Source organism: Pan paniscus, chromosome 6 (assembly GCF_029289425.2).
Source record: "Pan paniscus chromosome 6, NHGRI_mPanPan1-v2.0_pri, whole genome shotgun sequence".
Classification (NCBI taxonomy): domain Eukaryota; kingdom Metazoa; phylum Chordata; class Mammalia; order Primates; family Hominidae; genus Pan; species Pan paniscus.
In genome coordinates, this window is record NC_073255.2 from 179,973,573 (window position 1) to 180,000,884 (window position 27,312).

Sequence of the window (27,312 nt, forward strand, 5' to 3'; positions counted from 1 at the left end):
GCCTAAATAACTGAGACAGGTCTCAGTCAAATTAGAAAGTTTGTTTTGCCAAAGTTAAGAAAGCACCCATGACACAGCCTCAGGACATCCTGACAACATGTGCCCAAGGTGGTCAGGGTACAGCTTGCTTTATTTTAGGGAGATATGAGGCATCAATCAAATGTGTAAAATGTACATTGGTTCGTTCCAGTAAGGCAGGACAACTCAAAGTGGGGGTTTCCATGTTAGAAGTAGATAAAAGACAAAAGGCTGCATTATTTTAAGTACTTGATCAGTCTTCCACTGAATACACAATTTAATCTGTCTCAGTGAATCTGCATTTTTACATAAACAATAAGTCAGAGGAAGTAATTAGATATGCATTTGTCTCAGGTGAGCCTCAGAGGGACGATTTTGAGTTCTGTCTGTTCTTTGTCCACAAAGAATTTCCTTGTGGGAAAATTGTGAGGGAGGTATGTGGCTTCTTATCTCTGTAGCTATCTTATTTAGGGATAATAAAATGGGAGGCAGGTTTGCCCTAAGCAGTCCCCGGCTTGCCTTTTCCCTTTGGCTTAGTGATTTTGTGGTGCCAAGATTTATTTTCCTTTCACAAATCAAAACTATAAAATCTTTGTCTGTATTTTTATACTTGTGTAAATGTTTGTGTTTGTATATAGTATACAAGTGACAAACTGACTTTTAAAAAGGCCCAAATGAACCTTTCAGTTTCTTGCCTTTAGGATACTTGCCTAACATATAGTAATATAAAAATAGTTAATAGAAAATTTAACTTGAGATGATGGCCAAATGTGTCCTATGTCTTATAAACTTTTCCAAACATAATTTTTAAGAGTGAATAAATTAAATAGATGTAAATGGGATGAGTTTATAAATGAACTATTAATACCTATTAAGTTTTATAATATGCTTACTTAAAAAGGTTGTGATGGTTAATTCTGAGTGTCAACTTCATAGGACTGAAAAATGTAAATTATTGATCCTGGGTGTGTCTTTGAGGGTGTTGCCAAAGGAGACTAACATTTGAGTCAGTGGGCTGGGAAAGGCAGACCCACCCTTAATCTGGGTGAGCACCATCAAAATCAGCTGCTAGAATATAAAGCAGACAGGAAAACGTAAAATGACAAGACTGGGACCAGGTGCAGTGGTTCACGCCTGTAATCCCAGCACTTTGGGAGGTCAAGGCAGGTGGAACACCTGAGGTCAGGAGTTCGAGACCAGCCTAGCCAACATGGTGAAACCTTGTCTCTACTAAAAATACCAAAATTAGCCAGATGTGGTGGCAGGCACCTGTAATCCCAGCTACTCAGGAGGCTGAGGCAGGAGAATCACTTGAACCCAGGAGGTGGAGATTGCTGTGAGCCAAGATCGCACCACTGCACTCCAGCCTGGGTGACAAGAGTGAGACTCCACCTCAAAAAAAAAGAAAACAAAACAAAACACTGCACTGGCCTAGCCTCCCAGCCTACATGTTTCTCCCAAGCTGGACCCTTCCTGCCCTCAAACATCAGACTCCATATTCTTCAGTTTTGGGACTCAGGCTGGCTTTCCTTGCTCCTCAGCTTCCAGACGGCCTATTGTGGGACCTTGTGATCCTGTGAGTTAATACTTAATAAACTCATGTATCCTATTAGTTCTGTCCCTCTAGAGAACCCTGACTAATACAAATGTTTTTAAAGGTTTTTAAAATCTTTTTGTTAACTATACCCTCAAAATTTGCTATGCTAAATTAAAGGATGGATATTCATTGAATGTCTAAATTATCTCTAAATAAGATACAATTCTAAGACATTAATGACTAATTATGAGTTGAAGCTTAAATACTTTTGACTTCTTATTTCAGAGAAACAAAAGATATTTATATTTCTTAGTAAAAATGTCCTGTTCTACATTTTTATCGGGGGAACCAGCCCCCAGTATTTCAACATAGGTCCTTTCTATTTTCCCTAACTGTCGGCCAGTCTGAGAAATAAAGAGAAAGAGTACAAAGGAAGAATTTTACAGCTGGGCCTCTGGGGGTGACCTCACATATCGGTAGGTCCGTGATGTCCCCTGAGCCGCAAAACCAGCAGGTTTTTATTAAGGACTTTAAAAGGGGAGGGGGTGTATGAACAGGGAGTAGGTCACAAAGATCACATGCTTTAAAGGGCAATAAAGATCACAAGGCAAAGGGCAAAGCAAAGATCACAAGGCAAAGGGCAAAATTAGAATTACTGGGCCAGGTGTGGTGGCACACGCCTGTAATCCTAGCACTTTGGGAGGCCAAGGCAGGTGGATCACCAGGTCAGGAGATCAAGACCATCCTGGTTAACACGGTGAAACCCCGTCTCTACTAAAAATACAAAAAAAATTAGCCAGGCATGGTGGCGGGCGCCTGTAGTCCCAGCTACTTGGGAGGCTGAGGCAGGAGAATGGCGTGAACCCAGGAGGCGGAGCTTGCAGTGAGCCGAGATCGCACCACTGCACTCCAGCCTGGGTGACAGAGTGAGACCATGTCTCAAAAAAAAAAAAAAGAATTACTGAGGAGGGTCTATGTTCGGCTGTGCACGTATTGTCTTGATAAACATCTTAAACAACAGAAAACAGGGATCGAGAGCAGAGAACCAGTCTGACCTCAAATTTACCAGGGCAGGATCTTTTTCCCACCCTAATAAGCCTGAGGGTACTGCAGGAGACCAGGGCGTATTTCAGCCCTTATCCCAACCACATAAGACAGACACTCCCAGAGCAGCCATTTATAGACCTCCCCCAGGAATGCATTCCTTCCCCATTGTATTAATTATTAATATTCCTTGCTGGGAAAAGAATTCAGCGATATCTCTCCTACTCGCACGTCCATTTATAGGCTCTCTGCAAGAAGAAAAATATGGCTCTATTCTGCCCAACCCTGCAGGCAGTCAGACCTTTGGTTGTCTTCCCTTGTTCCCTAAAATCGCTGTTACTCTGTTCGTTTTCAAGGTGCACTGATTTCATATTGTTCAAACACACGTTTTACAATCAATTTGTACAACAGTGGTCCTGAGGTGACATACATTCTCAGCTTATGAAGATAACAGGATTAAGAGATTAAAGTAAAGACAGGCATAAGAAATTGTAAGAGTATTAATTTTGGGAACTGATAAATGTCCATGAAATCTTCACAGTTTATGTTCCTCTGCCGTGGCTCCAGCCAGTCCCTCTGTTTGGAGTCCCTGACTTCCCACAACATTTTTTTTTTTTTGAGATGGAGTCTAGCTCTGTCGCCCAGGCTGGAGTGCAGTGGTGCAATCTCGACTCACTGCAAGCTCTGCCTCCTGGGTTCATGCCATTCTCCTGCCTCAGCATCCCGAGTAGCTGGGACTACAGGTGCCCGCCACAATTCCTGGCTAATTTTTTGTATTTTTAGTAGAGACGGGGTTTCACCATGTTAGCCAGGATGGTCTTGATTTCCTGAACTCATGATCATCCTGCCTCGGCCTCCGAAAGTGCTGGGATTGCAGGCACGAGCCACCGCGCCTGGCCCTGTTCTACATTTTTAAAGAATGTTCCATTAGAAAGCCTATGTTTCTAAATATTATAAAAATTCATATTCATAAACTGTTGGTATGTGACTGACACTTAAAAATTGCTTACTTCTTAGGTTTTCACTGTGAATTAAGGTTACTAGGAGTTAAAATTCTAATTAATATATGGTAACTAGAATTAGGGATAAGAAGGATAACAATTCTATACATAGAATGTATAAGAAAATACATAAGATTTTTTTTTGGTAAGGATGGTTATAAGATGGATATGAGGATATGTTTTTTGTTAAAGGAAAAGTGATTTTGCCTAGGTTAGAGGTTATTTAAAAGTTGTACTAAATTGAAGAAATAAAAGAAGAACAATGAGATAAAGTGAATGGATATAGGAAGTCAGGGAAAGAAAGAGAATGGAAAAAATTATAAGAGGTTTAAAATGTTTATGAAAGTCATCTTCTGTGGTCAAAAGTGATTGAGATTACAGGCATAAGCCATCGTGCCTGGCCCAAGTGCTCTTGAATACAGGTTTCTGATAACTTTGGAGATCATACCATTGGACTAGGTAAAAAATACTTCCAGAACTCTCATAAAAACAACTGATGTATTTATGAAGATTGCTAGGCCAATATCGAGCAGAAAAAGAATTAATTCCATGGAACTGAACTAAGGAAGGACTGAAATAATTTTTACTTCTTTTTGCTTAAAACATTGTAAAATCTTTTTGTTTTGTTTTCCAAAGTCCTAAAAACTTTTTTTCTTTTGAGATCTTCATGGCTTATAGCAATAGGTAAAGTAAACTTTCATGAGCAAATTGAGACATTTACCTTTCTCTCTACCTGATTTCTCCAGAATTTAGAAGCTATTCAAGAACATTATTATTTCATGGCAATATTGTTATTTTCATGAGTTCAATAAGAATCTGTTTTTCCTTGTAGCAGGACACAATTGGAGACACTGCCTATTCAAGGCTTTCACTGGAATGGCATATTTTCAGATACAACAAGGAGAATTTCTGAAACTAACTTTGGGAGAAACTTAGTTTATAGTTTAAAACACAGACAGCCCTTTCCCAAAGCAGACCTTCTTGCCGGGGGACTAGATTGCCTTTGTAGGACTAACATTAGCCACAAGATAAGAAATTATCTTGTGAGACTGATTTGAGTAATAATAAAACTCCAGTCTCCCATACAGCCTGCTCTGCATGAATTACTTTCTTTACATACAGGACTTTCTCTATTGCAAGTCCTGTCTTGATGAATTGGCACTTTGTCTAGGCAGCAGGCAAGGTGAACCCCTTGGGTGTTTACAAGGACAGCTTCAACCACATATGATTTCACCTCCAACCCAACCAATCATCAGCAAGCACCCATTACCTGGCCACTGCCACCCTTTCCCTAAACTGGCTTTGAAAAAATCCTCTTAACTATGAGCTTGGATGAGATTGATTTGAGTACTACTTCCATGTCCCACGTGGTGTGGCCAGTCTCAGGTCTATTAAACTTTCTTTACTGCAATGCCATGGTCTTTCTTTGTGCAGCAGGCAGAAAGAACCTCTCAGGCAGTTACAATTGAAAAACAAGCAAAGGCTTGAATAGGCACCTCACAAAAGGGAATATATAATATCCAGATGACATATAAAAAGGCTAAATACCACTAATAATCACAAACATTCAAAGTAAATCACAACAAGCTCCACTACATATCCACCAGAAAAGCCAAGATTAAAAGTATTGACAATATTAAATATTGGGAAACTGTTGTGCAGTGTATAAAATGGCACCACAACTTTGGAAAACATTTTGATATTTTTGTGAAAATGAATAAAATTTAAAATCTGTTAGAACACTGCAAACTCCTTAAACTTTGAGAGAGCTGCTACTGTGATCTGAGTCATGTAGCATGTTTTGCAATTCTGCTTCTTAGATTACAGCTTAACCGTCTTCCTCATTGTTCTGGTTCTGTAAATGACTAAGAAAGACCAGAGAACAGACTTCCTCCTTCCAATCACTGATATTTATTCTAGATTAACTGCTTCCTCTATTGTTCTGTACCTAACTCAGACCAGATTGCATCCTCAAAACAGACCCCCTGACAGTTACATCTTCAGTGTGGAATGTTAGAGATATCTTTCCAGAAAGAAAAAAACCACCTCAACTAATCAGATCATTGTAACTATGCATTAAGCCTTCCATAGAAAGGTATTGAAATTCTGCTAAACTTCCCTGAACTTTATCTGTATAAATGATCTGAAACTTTTATACTTTGGAACACTGACTTCCATTCTTTGGAATCTGTGCTTGCTGGTGGGTACATCCTCAAGCATTGTGCTTGAATAAACTCTCTTTCAACTACATTCTGATCTTTTTGATTATTTTAGGATGACATTCTCTATAAAAAACACAGATACACATACCACATATGTAAAGGAACACAGCAACTTACCAAATCTGTTTCCCTTTCCTCCTAAGCACACAGGTATGCTAAATTTCCCAATCTCTCCTGCAGTTTGATTTGGCTACAGGACTAAGCTGTGGCAATGGGGACAAAGAATGAATGACATTCTATGATTTGGAAGCCACTTCCAAATCTTGCCCATTAAAAAAAAAATAAAACACTCCGTAATTCTCCATTCTCTCTTTCACCTCTTAAAAGCTGAATACTAATACCTGAAGAAAACAAAACTATTTCACCCAAAAATATACTCCTTTGACATACTTTGAGATGGCTGTTAGAGGATCTGCAAACAGAAGCAGTGCTGCAAAGATGTCTTTTGTGGGGAGATTTGTGTCTCTAGAGAATCTGCACTGATGCAACAGGCTTTTCCTGAGGTCCTCCCTTGCAGATCTAGGAAAGATTAACTGAGAGTCTGATACCTTTAAAGGTCTGAAAGAAACATTTACCTATTCTCTCTGAGGGCTACTACCTGTGAGATTTCACCTGCATAGTGAGGACTAAGCTCTGTTTGTGTGTGTGTGTATTTGTTTGTTTTAATCTTGGCCAAATTCCTATCTAAGGGGTCTGGAGACCATAAATGCTCATCAGATGGGTTTTATTTTAACCCTGTATATGGTGACTTACTTTCCAATCTGACTCTGGCATAACAAGGAAGAAAATCAAAATGTTTTACCCCCAAATACATTTCCTTGCCATGCCTTGAAATTGCCCTGCAAAGTCTCTTGTGGGAAAAATCCACATTCTATAGAGAATCCCCTTACTCCTTTCTTTTCCTTCCTTCCTTTCCAGATCCAGGAGATAATCACCTATGAGCCAGGCACCCTTTTAAGTCCGATAAGAAACATTTTACCATCTGCTATCTCTGAAGTCTGCTATCTGAGAGCTTCTTCTGCACAGTAAAACTTGATCTCCACAGTCCTTTATCTTAACCTGAACATTTTCTTTCTATTGACCCCAGGTCTTCAGATAAACTCAACTAATTGTCAAACAGAAAATGTTTAAATTTACCTATAGCCTAGACCCCTCCCCCTGCCCCTGCCCTTTGAGTTGTCCCGCCTTTCTGAACCAAACCACTGTCTTTCTTAAATGTATTTGATGGATGTCTCATGCCTCCCTTAAAATATATAAACCAAGCTGTACCCCCACCTCCTTGGGCACATGTTCTCAGGACCTCCTGAGGGCTGTGTCACAGGCCATGATCACTCATATATGGCTTAGAATAAATCTCCTAAAATATTTTACAGAGTTTAACTCTTTTGGTCGACAATAGCAAGACCACCTTTGCTAGCCAGGCTTCCTCTTTTCCCCTCCCATAACCTGTAGCACCACTGTAACCTGATTTACTACCATAACCTGGTTTTGGCCATGCTCCAAGACCTCATTCTTTTGTAACCTCAAGATGGTACATGAGCTTCTGTACTCCCACTGAGGAGTTGGAGGTCATCATTCTCTCCCATGCACGTTAATAAACTTTATGCCATTTCTCCTATTAATCTACTTTTTGTCAGTTTATTTTTCAGCGAAACTTCAGAAGGCAGAAAAAAAGTTTTCCCTTGGCCCCTACATCACCAGGGTGACCTTAGAAATGACACTAAAGGCCAGGCATTGTGGCTCACGCCTGTAATCCCAGCCCTTTGGGAGGCCAAGGGGGGTGGATCACCTGAGGTCAGGAGTTTGAGACCAGCCTGGACAACATGGTGAAACCCCGTCTCTACTAAAAATAAAAATAATTAGCTGGGTGTGGTGGCAGGCACCTGTAATCCCAGTTACTCAGGAGGCTGAGACAGGAGAATCACTTGAACTTAAGAGGTGGAGGTTGCGGTGAGCTGAGATTGCGCCACTGCACTCCAGCCTGAGTGACAAGAGTGCAACTCCGCCAAAAAAAAAAAAAAAAAAAGGAAGAAAGAAAGAAATGACACTAAAGATGACAGAGTTTCTAAGAAAAGAGTCACACTCCAGCTTCTCTCACCTCTGAGAGATTTTGCTTGGATATAACCTCCTCTAAGAAACAACTCATTACATCTTACATCCTCAGTATGCATTAGATGCCCTTCTACAGGTCTTGTGCCAATTATGCTTTTATTAAGTAAGAGGAAATATAGAGTAGTCACTCTAAGTGCCATCTCCGGATTCACTTCTATCTGGGTTCCAATGGTTTGGCTTAGTCATATGGCCAAGCCAAACTTCAATACATTTGTTATTTGTTGGCTCTGTGACTTGAACAACTTATTAAAACCTCTGTGAGTTTCCTTTTCTCAACTTTAAACTGTTGCTACATCAATAAATAGACTAGACAAGTGTTTAAGGACATAAACTCTGGTATCAGACTACTTGATTTTGAACCCCTAACTCTGCCAGTTACTAACTTTGCAACTTGTTCTCACTAGTAGGCAGTGCAGTGGTTAAAGGGTCATGTTCCAGGGCCAGACTGCCAGCGTGGAAATTCTAGCCCCACCCAAAGGTGTATTCGCCATTAAGTTAATGGCATGAAGCCTCAGGGCTTCCTACTTATGGGTGCCTCCTCCAAGATCCTGTACCTGTAGTTTACATTTGTAAGTTTGGATTCTATTTCGAAAAGAGGTTCTCAGATACTGTAAATCAAAACTCAGATTCCACAAAACCTGCTTGCAAAGTTGACTCTGCTATATACTGGCTATATGGTCTGGGTTAGATATTTATCTCCTGGGTCTCTGTTTCTCCTCTTGTAAAATGGAATAAAAATGGCAACCACCTTCACAGGGTTGTAATAAAGATTGAGCTAATATATGTTAAAATGTTTAGAGCAGTGTAATGCACACAGCATATGCTTCATGTGTGTTGGTGTCTATAACTCCCTCTCTGTCCACTCCTTATCTTCTTCTCATGAGCCCTGTCAGGACTAAGATTATCTTTCTCTTTGCAAACTTAGCCTGTGGCAAGCCTCATCTATATTCTAACTCTTTCCCTATGGGACTATACACATTCTCTTCTGTAAGCTTCCTGAGTTGTTTACAATCTGATTTTATCAACCTTTATTTGATTTCTTAAACCCAGACTTGTTCATTCTTTATGGCATAATAATTATGGTTTCTTTTTCTCCCTAATCTTCTTCCTCAAGGGACCTCAAGCTTTTCTCTTAAGATTTTCAACTGATCCAATGAGTCTGACCCATATTATGGAGGTAATCTGTTTTACTCAAATTTTACTGATTTAAATGTTAATCACATTTAAAACAAACAAACAAACAACAACTTCACAGTAACTTCTAAACTGTTGTTTTTCCAAAAAGTGGGCACCGTGCCTAGCTAAGCTAACAAATAAAAGTAACCATCACAGCAGTCATGGCCTGAATAAGACTTGTCCTAGGCCAGGCACAGTGGCTCCCACCTGTAATCCCAGCAATTTGGGAGGCCGAGGCAGGTGGATCACTTGAGGTCAGGAATGTAAGATCAGCCTGGCCAACATGGTGACACCCCATCTCTACCAAAAATACAAAAATTAGCTGGGTATGGTGGCACCTGCCTATAATCCCCACTACTCGGGTGGCTGAGGCATGAGAATTTCCTGAACCCGGGAGGTGGAGGTTGCAGTGAGCTGAGATCATGCCACTGCACTCCAGCCTGGCTGAGTGAGATTCTTTCTTAAAAAAAAAAGATTGTCCTGTACATTGAAGGGTTGTAGGTATTGCAGTTTCCTGCTAGCTCACAGAAGAACAGCCTCATTACCTTCAATAGATGCTCTTAACCCATCGTCATCTGCCTTCCTCTGGACACTGCCTTTTGGGAGTGCTGGAGTTGCATCCTCAAGGACAGGGCTATGCCTTCAAAGAGCCAAGCAAAGAACTTTTCCTGCATTTTCCCACACAGACACTTCCTAGATTCTTCTGCCTTATGCCTGCCTTGGTCAGTCTAGCTAGGATGTGCTTCAAATGGAAATTATGCAAGTGAGAAGGACCAGGTGTGAAGACAATTTAATTGTGGGAAAAGGCTTACAAAGGAAGGTCATTGTGACCCTCACAAGCAGTGTTCTTGAGTGGATAGGATATAAACAGGGAAGAAAGCATGTGATCATGAGAACAGCTGAAGTTTTAAGTGAGCAATGACATGAATGGTGTCCAATTCAAAGGAAAGAGAAAGTAGATCCGGGAGTTGAATAAACAGACAGAGCAATTTTGAGAGATACATCCAGAAAGCAGAAGCACACACTTACACTTTAGCTCTGAATCCTGGCTAAAGCAACATACAGAGGCGGTAACTCCTAGAACTCTGATTTTCACTCTGTTGCCAGAGAGGCTCTTCCTGGGCAGCTGTGTGCCATGCAAATGATAGAAACAAATCCCATAGTATTGTAAGTCATAGGTTAAGGAGCAGATTTAATTTCATAAGGAGAAATAACACAATGCCAGTGTCAGCAAGAGCAAGTCTCCCCATCATCCCAAGGAGAGGAATTCTACAACCTGGGTATCTACTGGACATAATGTGGGCTCCATTCTCACAGAAGGAATCCTTTCCACTGTGGTTCTTCCTGTGTGGCTTACGCATGAGACAAGTGTAAGAAAGTGGCCATGTCAATAAGGAAATGAGCCAGCTCTTTGGTGCCAAGAAGTCTGATTTGGGGGTGCCAGCTATTTATAGGAATTGTCTAGAATTAAAATATCACCCTGCCTTGGGGATTGTGGGGCAGCTGGGGATCTTGGGCATCTGCAGTATATTGCAACCACACCTGAAATTAAGAAGGACTCAATGACAATAAACATCTTTACATCACCCAGTGTCTTGAACTCACTTCCCCATCATGTAGAGCAGCTCAGGTCTTCTCTAGCTCTTCCACCTCATGATGGGTAGTGACTGCTAGGGAAGTCCTGATCATCCTAGCCCTCCAAGAAATGTTTTGAATAGCATTGCATCTTGAACTCACTATAATTTGATCAAGCAAAGATGTTCTATGTCTCTGGTCTGAAACCTGCCACCACAGCTGGGTTCTCTGCTTTCAGAGACCAAGGGAGCAGTGACTGAAGCTAAGACTACACATAGCACTTCAGACAGGCAAATTAGGAGGGAAAAGAAAACTGAATCTGTAAACTCGGGAAAAACTGGTGTATCTTTTGAGGTCCCAGCCATTTTGAGAAACTCTGATGCTGAAAAAATAAGGAAGAACAATCTGACTCCTCTCTCAAACGCTGACATTCTAGCTGAGTGTTGATTTTTTCTCAGAAAAACAAACTTTGGGTCAACAAGGAAAGATCACGAGTGGGGAGGGTGAATGGGTGATTCACCTCATGGATCTCCCTGGCAGCTCTTGCACTTCCTTGATCAATCTGTATATAAGAAATGTGCTGGGCACCTAGGACACCACTTCTCTGGGACACATTGCCTTCTGTTTTCTCCAGCATGCGCTTGTTCCAGCTCCTGTTCAGGGCCAGCCCTGCCACCCTGCTCCTGGTTCTCTGCCTGCAGTTGGGGGCCAACAAAGCTCAGGACAACACGTGAGCCATGCCCTTCTCTTCCCCACAAAAAAAATTGCAGGGAGGGCTCCTCTCCCAGTCTGGAAATTACATATCTCTTTCTGAGAATTTCTTTCAACTTCCCAGAACTCTAGTCCCAGGAGCTCCCATGGATCTCCTGCCAGGTTCCACTTCTTGTCCTCTTAGGAAGCCCCACCAACTCCTCTCACATTTTTGCTGGGTGTTTCTGCATTGCCAGTGGAAATAAAGCTCCAAATGTACCTACAAGCTGTAATTAGTAGTTAGTCTTCATCTAACATGCTGATCCACATCTTGTTCATAATTTATACCTTTGTTCAGATTTCTGCTCAGTAAACTTTACCTTCTCACACCTTGCCTCCTAGAAGAGAAGCATAACAGGTTTGTGAGTTCCAACGGCAGCTTAGGGCAGCTTTGGCAGGACTGGCTAAAGGACCAGAGGCCCTGGCCACTGCCCTGTGGTCTGAGATTGAGCTAGACAGGCAGCTTAGACATTCTTCCTAACCTGAAGTCTGAAGATGAATATGATGACCTCTTGCTCTCACGTATACTGGGACCTGAGAGCACAGGTTCAGAAGTCAACTTATTGAGAACACATGTGTGAAGGAAGCAGAAAAATTGGAGCAAGTAAAATAAAGTAGAAAATGGAGCCAAGGGTCTGGGAGAAAGCAGCGATACCCAATCTAGGGAGTTTTCTCTATAGCAGTAGGGTTTATAATGCTGGGTTTCTGGGTTGTGATCTTGGAGGTACTCTCTATGGCATGGTCAGATATCCTGTCCTGGAGGAAACTGTTCAGGGTTTTGACAAGCTAATGTAATGGAGGCAAGTGTCCCAAGAAACCCTGCATGGGGACAGGTTCAGATCCCACCCCATTCCCGCCAGATGACAGTCCACTTAGCCCTGAAGGGCAGCAAGGTATTCAAATAAGCTATGCTAATTAGGTTATCAACCATCCATCCTGATTTGCCCAGGACTTTCCTGGTTGTAGCATTGCAACTCTGCCCTCCCCCGCCACCTCCACAACCCATTCTGGAAAAGACCTCAGTCCTGGGTAAACTGAGATGGTTAGTCACTCGAACTAAGCTGGTCATCCTATCAATCTGAAACTCATATACAAATGGGAGAGATTTTGAAGTTGCTTAGGTATTTATACCCTTTTCCTGTGCACTGGGCACTACAGCAGTTGGCACCAAAAAATAGAATCTCTCTAAGATGCTTTGCCCCAAGAAAATGGGGCTGTGAGACACTGTGGGCTAAGAATCTCAATTCCCTTCTGTCCCACACAATAACAAAGGTCCGTAGCCCGGAGTTTCTAGGGAAGAGAAAATAACTCTCCTGGCCCCGAACCCAGTCCTCATTGACTGAAGAAGAATATTTGACTATTTTATTTGTCTCCATTTCCTTTCCTTTTCAGATTGCAGTGTATGGTCTAAATGTAGAGTAGTATCTAAAGTTCCCAAACGTGGCCATATGTCCAAATTTCCTAAGGAGCTAAATAAATACAAATTCCTAAACCCTACCTAGGGACCACAGAAGGAGGATCTTCAAAGATGCTCCTACAAATACCTCCAGTGCATTGAGATGTTTGCTGGGTTTTTTTTAATTTTTTATTATTTTATTTTATTTTTCCATAAGTTACTGGGGTACAAGTGGTATTTGGTTACATGAGTAAGTTCTTTAGTGGTGATGAGATTTTGGTGCACCCATCACCCGAGCAGTATACAGTGCACCATATTTGTAGTCTTTTAGCCCTCACCCCTCTCCCACTCTTCCCCGCAAGTCCCCAAAGTCCATTGTATCATTCTTATGCTTTTGAGTCCTCAAAGCTTAGCTCCCACATATCAGTGAGAACATACGATGTTTGGTTTTCCATTACTGAGTTACTTCACTTAGAATAATAGTCTCCAATCTCATACAGGTCACTGCAAATGCTGTTAATTCATTCCTTATTATGGCTGAGTAGTAGTATTCCATCATATATATATATATATATATATACCACAGTTTCTTTATCCACTCATTGATTGATGGGCATTTGGGTTGGTTCCACAATTTTATAATTGTGAATTGTGCTGCTATAAACATGTGTGTGCAAGTATCTTTTTTGAATAATTACTTCTTTTCCTCTGGGTAGATACCCAGTAGTGGGATTGCTGGATCAAATGGTGGTTCTATTTTTAGTTCTTTAAGGAATCTCCACACTGTTTTCCATAGTGGTTGTAGCAGTTTACATTCCCATCAGCAGTATAGAAGTGTCCCCTGATCACTGCATCCACGCCAACATCTACTGTTTTATGATTTTTTGATTATGGCCATTCTTGCAGGAGTAAGGTGGTATCGCATTGTGGTTTTGATTTGCATTTCTCTGATCAAGAGGTTTGCTGGTTTAATGTGATTCTGTTGCTAGAAAATTTTCTCCTAATAATGACTTGAGCCCTCCTACTCAGTAGACAACCACCAGAGCCTGTAGGATGTTATCAGGAAGTGGCATGTGGTATTGTACATTTTTTCTTTTTAAAAACTTGTTTTTGGTCAATGGAAGGGAAGAAGATGCTCATTCATTGATGGGCATTTGGGTTGGTTCCAAGATTTTGCAATTGTGAATTGTGCTACTATAAACATGCATGTGCAAGTATCTTTTCTAAATAATGACTTCTTTTCCTCTGGGTTGATACCCAGTAGTGGGATTGCTGGATCAAATGGTAGTACTACTTTTAGTTCTTTAAGGAATCTTAAAGTGTCCTAGTTGTTTTATTAAACAAAATTAAATCTGTGTGAAGTTACCAATCCAATCAACACATGAAAATTCCAGGGGATTCCAATGCTGAACAATTGATCCAAGCCCCATAATTTCCCTCCCTTGCCCATCCTGTGCCCCTTGCCCTGTTCATGGCTCCCCCCTCACTCAAAGATTGGTCTCTGATCTTGGTGTTCTGTTTCTCTCTTCCCACAATCAGTCGGAAGATCATAATACAGAATTTTGACATCCCCAAGTCAGTACGTCCAAATGACGAAGTCACTGCAGTGCTTGCAGTTCAAACAGAATTGAAAGAATGCATGGTGGTAAGTAGATGACTGGGGGCGTGACTTCAAAAGATAATTCAACTCCTTGATTATAAACATAATTTAATCTCTCACTTTAATAATGTACAGTGTACTTAATGAAACATTCTCACTTATGTTATGCTACTTGAGACTCAGAATAACTGTGGGAGCTTGGGACAGATGACTTCTCATTTTCCAGATGAAGAAATTCGAATCCAGAGAAGTCTAGGATAAATAAGAAGGAAAGGAAGAAGGAATAGGAAGTGAGAAAGAGGGAAAAAGAAAAAAGTGTAAGAGCTAGTAGAGAAGCGGTTAGAGTCCTTCCAAGGTCCTGAGCATGTTTAGTTTAGGATGGAGGGAGGGGAGGTCTCAGAAGAGAAAGCAGCAACTCCACACCATAGGTTGAGGTGGGTGGGCAGAAGAGGACATGCAGGATATGACTCCTCCTCTCCAGTAAGCACTGAATGACTCTACTGTCCTCTTGCCTTCTTCTGCTCCTTTGCTCTGGGTCACCAGAAGTGGACTCTTGTTCCAGCCTCCCCACCCTGACAAGGAGCTCGTAATCATCTCCTCCTTTTCCCCAAGTTCAGAAGTCCAATCTCTGAACAAGGTCAGAGGTTTTCAAATGGTAATGTGTCTAAAACTCACTCGGGGATCTTGTTAAAATTCAGAGTTTCATTCAGCAGGTCTGGGGAGAGATTAGAACTTCTGGGTTTTAACAGACGCCCAAGGTACACCAAGGCTATGCCCAAAGGATCACATTTTTGAGCAGCTTGGGATTAGAGCATTATCCCTCCTGTCTAGCTGCCAAGGGCCAGAAGTCAAATAGACTTATGCAGTTATTAATCCACAGTGACTCTTCCCTGGGACACTGGTTGTGTGTCCTTTTCGTAGTCATTGATCTCAGGTGTCACAAGCATGCAAACTGCCCCCACTACCTTTGTTCTAGGGCCAAGACCCATGCATCTCCCATCTCCCCTACTCCCTCCCCAGACCCTTCATGAAGGACACCTTCTATCAGGCAGCACAAGTATTTCCTTACAACATAAGTTTCCTAATTCAAATGAGACTTAAGGACAATGATTACATGTAAAACAACATTGAGAGCATGAAGATTGCTATTCAGTCAACTGCATTCTAGAAATATCCCCACACCTGTAAAGAAAAATTCCTGGTCAATGAGCAAAGAATATCACAGCTGCTTTGTCAAATTTTTCTATTTTCAGTCCAAGAATCTGAGACATGTACACTAATTTGGGGTAGGAGCAAGGCTGAATCATAATTTTTCAACTTTGTATTTTGTTTATCACAAACACAGGTGAGAATGAGAATAAGAACATGTACATAATGTGTACATAAAATTTTTGTGAAAATGGTGGTTTCTGGTGGTAATAGTTAATGGTAGTGGTAGGTATAATAAGATATGTTTGAATCAATAAAATGACATGTGACATAATTTTGTGCTTTTGTGATTAATAAAAGTATGCTTTTAAGAATCATGGTAGTACTCTAAAATAAAGCAATCTTTTCAAAACCCACCTAAGCACAACTAAAAGAATAAGAAATCCTTAGACTAACTGACTTTGCAAACTAGAAATAATTTACAGGAAGGAAATTTCTAGTCAACAAATTTTTATTTGTGGCTTCATTTTTCAAAGTATAACTATTTTTAAATTTTTATTAAAATATATTTATATAACTGTAAAATTCTTACCATCTAATCCTCATTTTTTATCATTTATGTTTTCTATAACTGAATTTTTGAAAAAGTGAGGTTTAGACTCATATTTATTTATTTTAGAATTAGAATAGAATATACCTACAATCGTATATTTGAATATAAAGATTGCATAATCCTTTAAAGCTGAAGGAAACTTGTGGCAAAAACAATGCTTAAACATTTTTGTGCTACAGGCCATTTCATTGGTTTCATGAAGTTTATGAAACATTTATCAGAAAATTGCTTCTAAATGCATAAAGTGCATTGGATTACAGAGAGAAACTACCACATTGAGTAACAGTGACTAACTTGTAAAAAATAAATTTGTGATGCAGTAAGGTATGTGTTTCTTTATGCACACATTAGCTGGGAAAGCAATACATTTAAAATATAGAAGAGTTGAATTTTATTCTATGAACACATTATCTGTGTGATGGATGTTGTTACTTAGCTTGAAGAAGTACATTAAACTGCACTGGTCTTTGGCAACACGTCCCACATGCCATGCTAGGCATGCAATGGATTCTGATCTTTTATTGTACAAGTGGTGTAAATTCTGATTCATGACGATATGTTGTTGCTAATGTAACAGAAAGGTAAACAAGGCCGGGCACAGTGGCTTGTGCCTGTAATCCCAGCACTTTGGGAGGCCAAAGTGGGCAGATCACCTGAGGTCAGGAGTTCAAGACCAGCTTGGCCAACATGGTGAAACCCCGTCTCTACTAAAAATACAAAAATTAGCCAGGGCTGGTAGCACGCACCTGTAATCCCAGCTACTCAGGAGGCTGAGGCAGAAGAATCACTTGAACCTGGGAGGCGGAGGTTGCAGTGAGCCGCGTTTGCACTGTTGCACTCCAGCCTGGGCAACAGAGTGAGACTCTGTCTCTTAAAAAAAAAAAAAAGGGAAGCAAGGCACAGGTAGTCTTCTCCAAAGAAATGCCAGGATTCTCCAAGGCATTCTGAGTAAAACTCCAAGGGTGAGAACACCTGAATTTACTGTTTGGGTCTGAACGGCTACTTGATGCTGAGTTGCCAGGTAGCTGAGCAAGCTGCAGGAGGTGGGCAGAACGGCACTGCGCCTCAGTCGTGACCATGAGCCAGTCTGATAACTGCCATACATTCAAGGTAGTGCATTCAGGCTGTATTACGGACCTCTGGATCTGTGCAATGATATGTACATATCTACGTTTCTCCTTGTGATAAAATCACACATACTGCTAATGGCACTGTGGTTCCTTGATGACATTCATAACTGAAGGAATGCTGAATTTCAATTAGAGGTTAGTAATAAAGATGCATATTTTTCCCCTGCCTGAGTCCACAGACTCACTGAATGCTATCCACAGATCCCTCTGGGTCTATGGACCCCAGGATAAAACTGCTGTGTTAAACGTTAACTGGACAAAATCTTCTGACTCCACTGAAATTTATATATACAATAATCTGGGATCTTGAATTGCAAAGCACCCAAGTTAAAAAGAAATTTACATTCAAGATGTTATTTGCTTATCTAACAGCCAGGTTTGGTAGTTAATTGTTTCCACCTCATACCTGAGGGAAGTGAGAGTGAGAGGCCTAACTCTCATCACCAAAGGTCACCAAGTCAGAGAGGAGCACAGATGGGGCTTGGTCACAGCTCTGACAACAAGGCCTGACATTGGCTCCTACACGCAAGTGGCCAGGCTGCTGTCTCACCAGGTCTCAGAGTAAACGTGATTGCAGGTCGATTCCTGAAACCTCTGGCTGGTGACTAAGGCAAGCCTGCTCCTCAGCTGGACAGCTGCCCTGGATGAGTTCTCCTTGCCCTGTGGATTCACTTGCATCCCTATCTCCTCCTGAGCTTCTCCACACTGCTAAGGCCGGAGTTTGAGGGCATTGGAAGGGAAAACCTTCTGACCTAGACTTTGGCTCCTGAAATGATACTACAACAGTAGACTCCCCCTTGCCCTGGGCCCACCTCCACCCCCACTCTTCTCCTCCGGCTTCTCCCTCTCCTATTTTTCCCTCCCTTACCCATTCCCCAAAATAACAATGAATTCCCCCTCCCACCTTCTCCTCACCAGGTTAAAACTTACCTCATTAGCAGCATCCCTCTACAAGGTGCATTTAACTATAAGTATACTGCCTGCCTATGTGACGACAATCCAAAAACCTTCTACTGGGACTTTTACACCAACAGTAAGTACAGAAGTTGTCCAAGGAGGGAACTACCCACCAGCCACCAGGGAGGAGAAACTATAAACAGAAACATGGCTGCGAACCGAGCAGGACCAGGACCTCAGGGCAGAAGGACAGAAGGGAGGAAGGGAAGAGCATGGGGAGAGCAGATGGGGAAGGCACCCAGGTTCTAAGACAGAGGCATTGAGTGCAAAAAGTTGATACAGGAGACAAATTTGCAAAGGATTTGGGGAAACTGAACCCCAGGGGGCAGATGCCTGATATGAGTAGAAAAGACAGGACATGGCCAGGGTGTCTGAGAGATGATCTCCGTCCCTGTCTTTTTCAGGAACTGTGCAAATTGCAGCCGTCGTTGATGTTATTCAGGAATTAGGCATCTGCCCTGATGATGCTGCTGTAATCCCCATCAAAAACAACCGGTTTTATACTACTGAAATCCTAAAGGTAGAATAATGGAAGCCCTGTCTGCCACACCCAGGTGATTTCCTCTAAGGAAACTTGGCTGGAATTTCTGCTGTGGTCTATAAAATAAACTTCTTAACATGCTTCTCCATGTTCCGTTGTATCTCCAAAATCTGCTCCTGAAGAACCCCAGATTACCTGAAATTTCTAGAACATTTGTCTTTCAAAGAACCTTTACTGAGGAGATTGTACGGGTTCTCACTGCCCATTGGTATGAAGAGGGAGAGAAGAAGAAACTGGGAAGAGGAGCTACGCTCACAGAGAGGAAAAGCAGTGGCCCTAAAGTTCATGGCACAGGAGTGGCAGAGCCAGGGCAGGCACCAAGCCTCCCTGTTGCTTGACCTTTCTCCATCCCACTGCCCTCCAGCAACAGCTCAGATTCCAGAAGACAGGAGTCCTGTTGCATGCAGCAGAGTCAGGGATGGAGTCCATGGCCCCCTAAATGAGCAGTAGCATTCTATGCTGTTCTGTTGCTTGTTTTCAATGGATTGTGACACTCAGGGATATCAGGGTCCTGTGCAGCTCTGCCTGAGGAGCTCAGGCATAATAGAGGAGTAAAGGGGCAGAGGGAGCCCTGAGGGGCTTCATCCCAGAGGGCCAGCCCATAGAAGTGGAATATGAGCAAGGATCAGGTGCACAAAGTGGGCAGAGGGCATTCTAGTAGATAGGACGCAGGCACCAAGAGCCCAAAGCATGAAATAGTGGCTTGCTCAGGGCAGGTAAACACTTTCATATTGGGCAGGATTAAGTATACATGGAAGAGTTAGAAGCAGATCTGGCAAGAGGACAGGAGCAAAATCAGGAGAGGCCGAGTGAATCTGGGCAAGAAAGTGGGACCATATCCCCTAGGCCAGTGATCCTAAATGAGAATCAAAATCCAGGGCGGAAAATACAGTCATTGGAAAAGATCATTTTTTTATATTAATTAGGATTGTAACATTGTGAAACAGGAGAGTTACCTGACCTCCCTCGCAGAACATGCAACAGGGGTGTCACTCATCTGTTCAGCTGCTCAAACCCCTTAGAGGAGGAGGAGCACGCAGACGGACAGGTGCAGGAGGGCAAGTGGGCGTGTGTTAAAGTGCGCTCTTTTAGCCTTGCTGTCTACGGACAGTTTAAGTGTTAACCAGCTCAGTGGACCCTCTGCCTTTTTGCAAAGGCAGAGGGCTACTGTGACAGCTTTCTGCATCCCAAGTTCTTGTCCAGCATCCCGGAAGAATCGGGTCACACATGAACTGGAAGGATGGTGAATGCAGGGTTTTATTGGGTGGTGGAGGTGGCTCTCAGTGGGATGGATGGGGAGCCGGCCAGGGAATGGAGTAGGAAGATGATCTTCCCCTGGAGTTTGACTGTCCAGTGGCTGATTCTCCGTCCATCCCCAGCCGAACTCCTCCTTACATTCAGACACTCCTTCCCTTCTCTCCTTCTCTGCTGCGCTATTCTGCCATTTGTCTCCTCATCTGCTCATCTCCTTCTGGAGCCTGGGGTTCAGGGTTTATATGGATACCAGATGGGGGCATGGCAGGCCAAAAGGCAATTTTTTTGGCGCAAAAACAGGAATGCCTGTTCTCATTTAGGGCCGCAGGTTTCCAGGTTTGAGGGTGGGGCCTTTGCCAGGGAACAGCCCTCTTCTACCCAGTATTTCTCTGTCTCCTGTCCATATCAATTGATTATATGCTTAACAGGTACCAAAAATGTGAATAATTTTATTTACATGCTTTATCACATGCCCTATTTAAAACAATAACAGACATTAAATATTTATTCACTCAATAAATATTTATCAAATACCTACATGTGCCATTACCTGCTTTCAGCACTTGGTTTTACATAAGTAAATCAGGAATTTTTTATCCTGTTCTTAAAATGCTTATATTGTTCCCAGGCAATAGAAAATAAACATGTACATGTTATTCTTACCTTTATGGGAAAACTGAGATAAGAGAAGGTAATTAATTTGCACATAGCCAGCAAGTGACAGAGCCAAGATTCGAACCACACAGGTAGCCTGGAGAGACATGCTCCTAACTTCTTTTTATTTTTGTTTTTTTTTTTTTTTTTGAGACGGAGTCTTGCACTGTCACCCAGACTGGAGTGCAGTGGCGCGATCTCGGCTCACTGCAAGCTCCGCCTCCCAGGTTCACGCCATTCTCCTGCCTCAGCCTCCCGAGTAGCTGGGACTACAGGTGCCTGCCACTACGCCTGGCTAATTTTTTGTATTTTTAGTAGAGACGGGGTTTCACCGTGTTAGCCAGGTTGGTCTCGATCTCCTGACCTCGTGATCCGTCCACCTCGGCCTCCCAAAGAGCTGGGATTACAGGCGTGAGCCAGCACACCCAGCCCATGCTCCTAACTTCTATACTACTTGCACATACTTCCCAACAGTCTCCTTTAGGCCCCTGCAAAGTGTCTACCAGAAAGCATTTCAAAATTGCAAATTTTATTTCCTCTATGAATTATGTGAACACCTATATCCACCTAGATTTTGTTTTGTTTTGTTTTGTTTTTTGAGACAGTGTCTCACTCTTTGACCCAGGCTGCAGTGCAGTGGTGTGATAACTGCTCACTGCAGCCACAACCTCCTGGGCTCAAGTGATCCTCACACCTCAGCCTCCAGAGTAGCTGAGACTACAGGCAAGCACCACCCCACCTGGCTAATTTTTTAAAAAACTTTTTGTAGAGATTGGGCAGGGGGAGCCTCACTATGTTGCCTAGGGTGGTCTCAAACTCCTGTCCTCAAGTGATCCTCCTGCTTCTACCTCCCAAAGTGCTGGGATTACAAGCATGAGCCACCCATGCTCAGCCTAGAATTTTTGATTACCTAGAGTAGACTGTTCAGTAGAAATATTCATTGAAATATATTTTAAGCTACATGTGTAATTTTGATAGCCACATTTAAATAAAAAGAAAAGGGAAACAGGTGAAATTAAGTTAATAACATATTTTATTTAGCTGAATATATCCTAAATTCATTTATAAGATCTAATTAATATTTTTTAAATTGTTAATGAAATAGTTTACATTCGTTTATTCTTAGTAAGTCTTTGAAATCTGTTGGGTGCTTTATACTTACAAAACACCTAAGTCAGGCTAGCCTCATTTCTGAAACTCAATGGCTACATGTAGCCAGTGGCTACCATATTAGATGGGGAACTTATGGGATGGGTCAATAGGTTCAGTGAGGGGAGAGAACTTAGAGGACACGTCAATAGGTGCAGCAAAGCACCATGGCACACGCATACCTATGTAGCAAACCTGCACGTTCTGCACATGCATTCTGGGTTTTTTTTTTTTAGAAGAAATAAAGAAAAACAAAAATTAAAGAAAAAACTAGTAAAAAAATAACAAATTCAGCCAGGTATAGTGGCACACACTTGAAGTTCTAGCTACTCAGGAGGTTGTGGAAAAACAACAACAACAACTTTGGGCACTTTGACTCTTCCTTGTTCCAAATAAGAGACTATGCCAGCCATGATTGCCTGGTCAATATGTTTTCATCCTTTTAGAATAACATGTAAAGCCTTCAAATGCTCTGCAAATATAACAGTTGCCCAATAAATGCTTTGTTTAATTATGTGAATTAATTAAGGCTGAGAAATACATCATAATGAGTTAAATTTTATAAGGTTGATAGTCCTGCTACAGAATTGGTAACAGCTAGTTTCACCCTGTATTATCATTTGCTTCCTATAGCTCTCAGCCAGACATTTTCCATTTCAGGGGAAAGTTTACTGAGTGCGTGTGACAGGGAATATTTATGAAAGAAATCAAGTTTTTCCAAAGTAACTCCTATAATAAAATGTGTTTACATTTGTTGGGAGCAACATTAAATAGTATCTGTATATGGAGAGGCCTGGAAAGAAGACTGAGGAGTTTAGGATAAACAAAAAACAATGTCAGTGCCGGGCACGGTGGCTCACACCTGTAATCCCAGCACTTTGGGAGGCCGAGGAGGGAGGATCATTTTAGGTCAGGAATTCAAGACCAGCCTGGCCAACATAGTGAAACCCCGTCTCTACTAAAAATACAAAAATTAGCTGGGCATGGTGGCGCACACCTGTAGTCCCAGCTACTTGGGAGGCTGAGGCAGGAGAATCGCTTGAACCCAGGAGGCGGAGGTTGCAGGAAGCCAAGCTCATGCCACTGCACTCCAGCCTGGGCTACAGAGTGATCCCCTGTCAAAAAAAAACAAAAAAAAAAAAACAGAAAAAAAACAAAAAAAACACACCAAAATATAGGAAAAAGGAAAACAAATAAAAAACCTCAAATATAAAACAGTTACTAGGAGAGAGAAAACCTTAATTTTTATTCATCCAAGACATAAAAGTGATAGAGATGAAGCAAAGAATATTGAATGAATCAATGACTATTGTAGAATCATAAGGAGAGATAACTAGTGATGACTTTCATTTCTGGGCGAATGGTCAATTACTCGAGAAATAGATATATGGGAAACTTCTGGAAGGATTTGTAAGAAATTAATTACTGTGATCATCTGATAGAATTAAGGCATAGATGACTTCTATTTTTCAAGTAGTAGTCCTCTATACATTATTTCATTATTTGATTTTATAAAAAATAAAGTTAACCCAAAAATTAATGAGAAATGCTAAAACTGAAAAACACAATAACTGCAATTAAGAACCCAATAAACGGTTTTTAATAGCAACTCAGACAAAGCCAAGGAGTGAACTACACAGTTAATTACAAAGAAAAGAAAGATGAATAACACAGAAAATAGAGTTAGAGACATACGGGATAATTGGAAGGGAGATAAAAGACTTGCAATAAGCTTCTCAAAAGGAGAGGCGACAATGATTGGAAAAGAAGTAATATTGGAAGATATAATGACTTAGAATTTTCCTAAACTGACAAAAGACATCAAACCACAAATATAGAAAGAACTTGAACTTGAACCAGGGTAAATGCAAAGAAAATTACGTTTAACACATCATATCACGTGCACCATTTTATTTTCAAATGGTAGCAATAAGAGTGATAGCTGACTTGAAAAACAGAAACAATGTGAGCCAGAAAAAAATAGGATGATATCCTCAAAGGGCTGGAAAAAAACCCTGCTGATCTGGAGTTTATGTCAGTGAAAATACAGATAAAAATGTATTTAAATATTAAGAACCTTCAAGAAAATTCTGTACTTAAATTATTTACTTTAACTCATATAATATGTGAATTCAGTAGTTTTCACATTTTTTTCTTCATTCCTTGCATAATTTATAAGAATGTAATTTATAAGAATGTAATTTAAAAACTGCTTAAATTAATTCTGGTTCATATACACAACCGAATAAATACACATGGCTTTAAAAAGATTGAAGGCACTCTGAGGTACTAAATTGAAATTTCTTCAATCACAGTGTCAAATGAAACTAGTGAGTCATAGAACATTATATGATAAATTTTGTGATGGAAATTAAAGAACATAATAGTATTTATTGTATAACTGTACACTGATGTAAAGAAATACTAGGTTGGGCGTGGTGGCTCACGCCTGTAATCCCAGCACTTTGCGAGGCTGGGGCGAGTGGATCACCAGGTCCGGAGTTTGAGACCAGCCTGGCCAAGATGGTGAAACCCCGTCTCTACTAAAAAAACAAATATTAGCCAGGCGTGGTGGCAGGCACAGCAGTGCACTCCAGCCCAGGTGACAGAGCATGACTTCGTCTCAAAAATAATAATAATAATATTTTTGAATAAGTAATAAATGAATGGAAGGAAGGGAGGGAGGAAAGGAGAAGAGAAATTAGTTTAATGAGTTTGAAAAACATAGGGATAAATAGCAGAGTAATCCAAGTAAGAGAAGACCTGCTGCATAGCACCTGGTATTTGGGAGCTGGCCCTCTCAATGCATGGTGAATCTTGTAGAAAATTCAAAATGAATGGATGGAAGCAGGCCTCCCTGGTCTTGCTGTCACCCTAAGGCATCTCAAGGACTTTGTTAGTTTCAGCACTCTAGTTCTCTGGAAAGACTCTACAGGGGTAAGAGCACAGCTGTCGCAACTCATCCACCCTTGGACTTCACCTCGCCATCTGATATGGTTCTCCCACTTGGATGTTAGGTGGGCAATTCCATGGGTTCTCTAGTCATCTTAGCTTTCTAAGACGTTCTTAAGACCACATGTTCTCCTGCAGATGACTAGAGATGATCACAGGGTCCTTCAAAGATCGAGTCTGACAACTGCCCCAACATCTGAATTTCCAGCAAGTGGAAGCAGGCTGAGCAGTAACCAAAGCTAGAAAAATGGAGACCTGGGACAACAGAACCTTTCCTAAGAAGCTTCAGGATTGCAGCTCCCACACATATAATTTAAACCCAAGCCCCCTTAGAGGGGCCAATACACAGAAAGGTCTTGCTTACTGACAGTATCTTAAGAAATAGATACCAAAAATATCTGGTCTACCCTCTTCTCATCTGATTTTTTCCTATTTCTGAGGCTTGAATTCTCATGAAACATACTCTATACCCTATAGAGGGCTATCATTTCTTACAGAAGACTCATTGTACCTGAAGATGCAAACCAGGAGGGCTGAGTAGGAACATTAGTGTCAAGTCATTCACTCAACTAGAGTAAAATTTAGAGTTGAAGTAACTGGCATTGGTAGAAAGATAAGACACCATGTCATCTAGAGGACAAAAAGATAAGAATATACATTTCATAGATCCTACAGACCCAGAGCAAGTATTGGGAAATAGAAGTGAAAAAGATGCTGTTTAGAAAAGTTAAGGCAGAATCCAACCTGCTGTTCCAGCAACGTTCTAATCTGATATTGGCAAACAAGGGAAAACAACTGAACTAATTATTTCCTCATTCCATTCCAATGTAAAATTCCAGCTGAATGTTGACATTTCTCCAAGAAAAAAATTCATGGTGGTAATTAGGGAAGTTTCAAGGTCTGATGATTTTGGTTGAGTGGCCTGCCCAAATGTCACAATGTTCTCTTGCTGTAGTTATGAAGAATAATTTGGGTGCCTGGGTGCACAGTTCTCTGGGCATCAAATTTCTCCAGCATGCATGCTCTTCAGATTCTGTTCAAGCCCTGTCTTGTTGCCCTGCTCCTGGTTCTCTGCCTGAGGCTGGGGACCGGCATAGCTCAGGAAGAATTGTAAGCCACCACTTTCTCCTTGTTGCAGAAAATCTTCCAACGGGGACACATCTCCCAACCCAGAAATCAATATTGTGCCCCTAGGGATTATTTTACCACTCCAAAGGGGACACATTCTGGGTATTCTCACTAAATATGTCTCTTAGTCTCACTCTTTTCCTATTCAGATCCTATTGTGGAGGTTACTGCATTCATGTCTTATTACTACTTGTATTTTAATTCATTTTTCTATCCTAAGTTTATCATTGGCATCCTTTTCTCCTAAACGAAAAGCATGGGCAGAGATGTGGGCTTAATCAATACCTGTGGGATAAGCTTTGGATAAGATGCCTGAGCTGCAAGAGAGGGGCCATGGCCCTGGTCTTTACTGGGGTTACAAGGTTGTGCTGACCACTAACTCATACAATTGGTCTCATTGGAAACAGTGCTCTCTATCTCATTAAGATCTGTGTCATACACTGGGGCTGGGACCTACAAGACCTGAGCAGGTTTCTCTAAGTAAGGAAAAAGTAGAAACATGCTCCTGGACTCCACCTTCTCCTGGATTTGTTCCTAAATGCAACATCTCCTTGCATAAATGCGACACAGCTGGTCTCCAGGTCTATACTGATTTGCCAAAACGGAGGAAAAGAAATGACAGATCCCAGTTCCTTAAGTGGAAAGGAGAACATTGAAATGGGACTCTGTCCCTTGGCAAGAGCAAAGTACTAAGATCCAGAAAGAAGCCAGCAGGTCCTTAGGAGACATGGACGTGTAGTAGACAGAATGTGGAGAAAGGAGTATCTAGCAGATGGAAATGGAGCCATGGAGATTTTGGTGAAGAAGGGGTTCTTGCCAAGCCTGGATGTTTCTCTAAGGAGAAGAGAAGCAAAGAGGATGTGGGGGTGGATATATGGAGTAACACAAAATGTGTGTGTGCTGGGTTTAGGTTGACTAAACTTCTACTTAGTTTCCCCTCTACTTAGTGAGTTGGACAAAGTTGAACTATGTTGATCATTATGTTAAACTTTAATTCATTGGTGTGATATGTTTATCAGACTCATAGAATTTCTTGTCCTTCTACTAGTTATACCAGTATAAGAAAATGAACTTTCATGGATTTGGGGATGATTCCATAAGAAAAATCAAAAGGAGAATCTCAGGCTAAAGTAGACCATGCAACCGGATCACTTCCTGCTTCAAACAACATGGTGGAGATTCAACTGAGTATCCATGATGAAGGAAAAGCAGCCCCTCAGTCTGGCTCCCTGCCCTCATCAGTCCACCAGGAATATGACTTCTTTTCCTCTGGCCTCCATTTCCCCTTCCTATCAGATAGGGGCATCTTGGCTGGACACACAGAGCCCACAGGCACAAGTCATGCATAGAGGAT

General features: G+C 41.5%; 2 protein-coding genes across 2 annotated transcripts in view; one reads left to right on the top strand and one right to left on the bottom strand.

Moving 5' to 3' along the window:
* The window catches only part of LOC100989368 (Kell metallo-endopeptidase (Kell blood group)), a 388,650-nt gene that overhangs the window by 221,145 nt on the left and 140,193 nt on the right, over positions 1 to 27,312 (bottom strand). The window lies entirely within an intron of this gene.
* PIP (prolactin induced protein) lies at positions 11,281 to 18,902 on the top strand. The gene is made up of 4 exons (XM_003820552.4): positions 11,281 to 11,415; positions 14,371 to 14,476; positions 18,242 to 18,356; positions 18,685 to 18,902. Exons 1-4 carry the CDS (start codon positions 11,321 to 11,323, stop codon positions 18,807 to 18,809), a joined length of 441 nt encoding a protein of 146 aa, XP_003820600.1. The 5' UTR covers positions 11,281 to 11,320; the 3' UTR covers positions 18,810 to 18,902.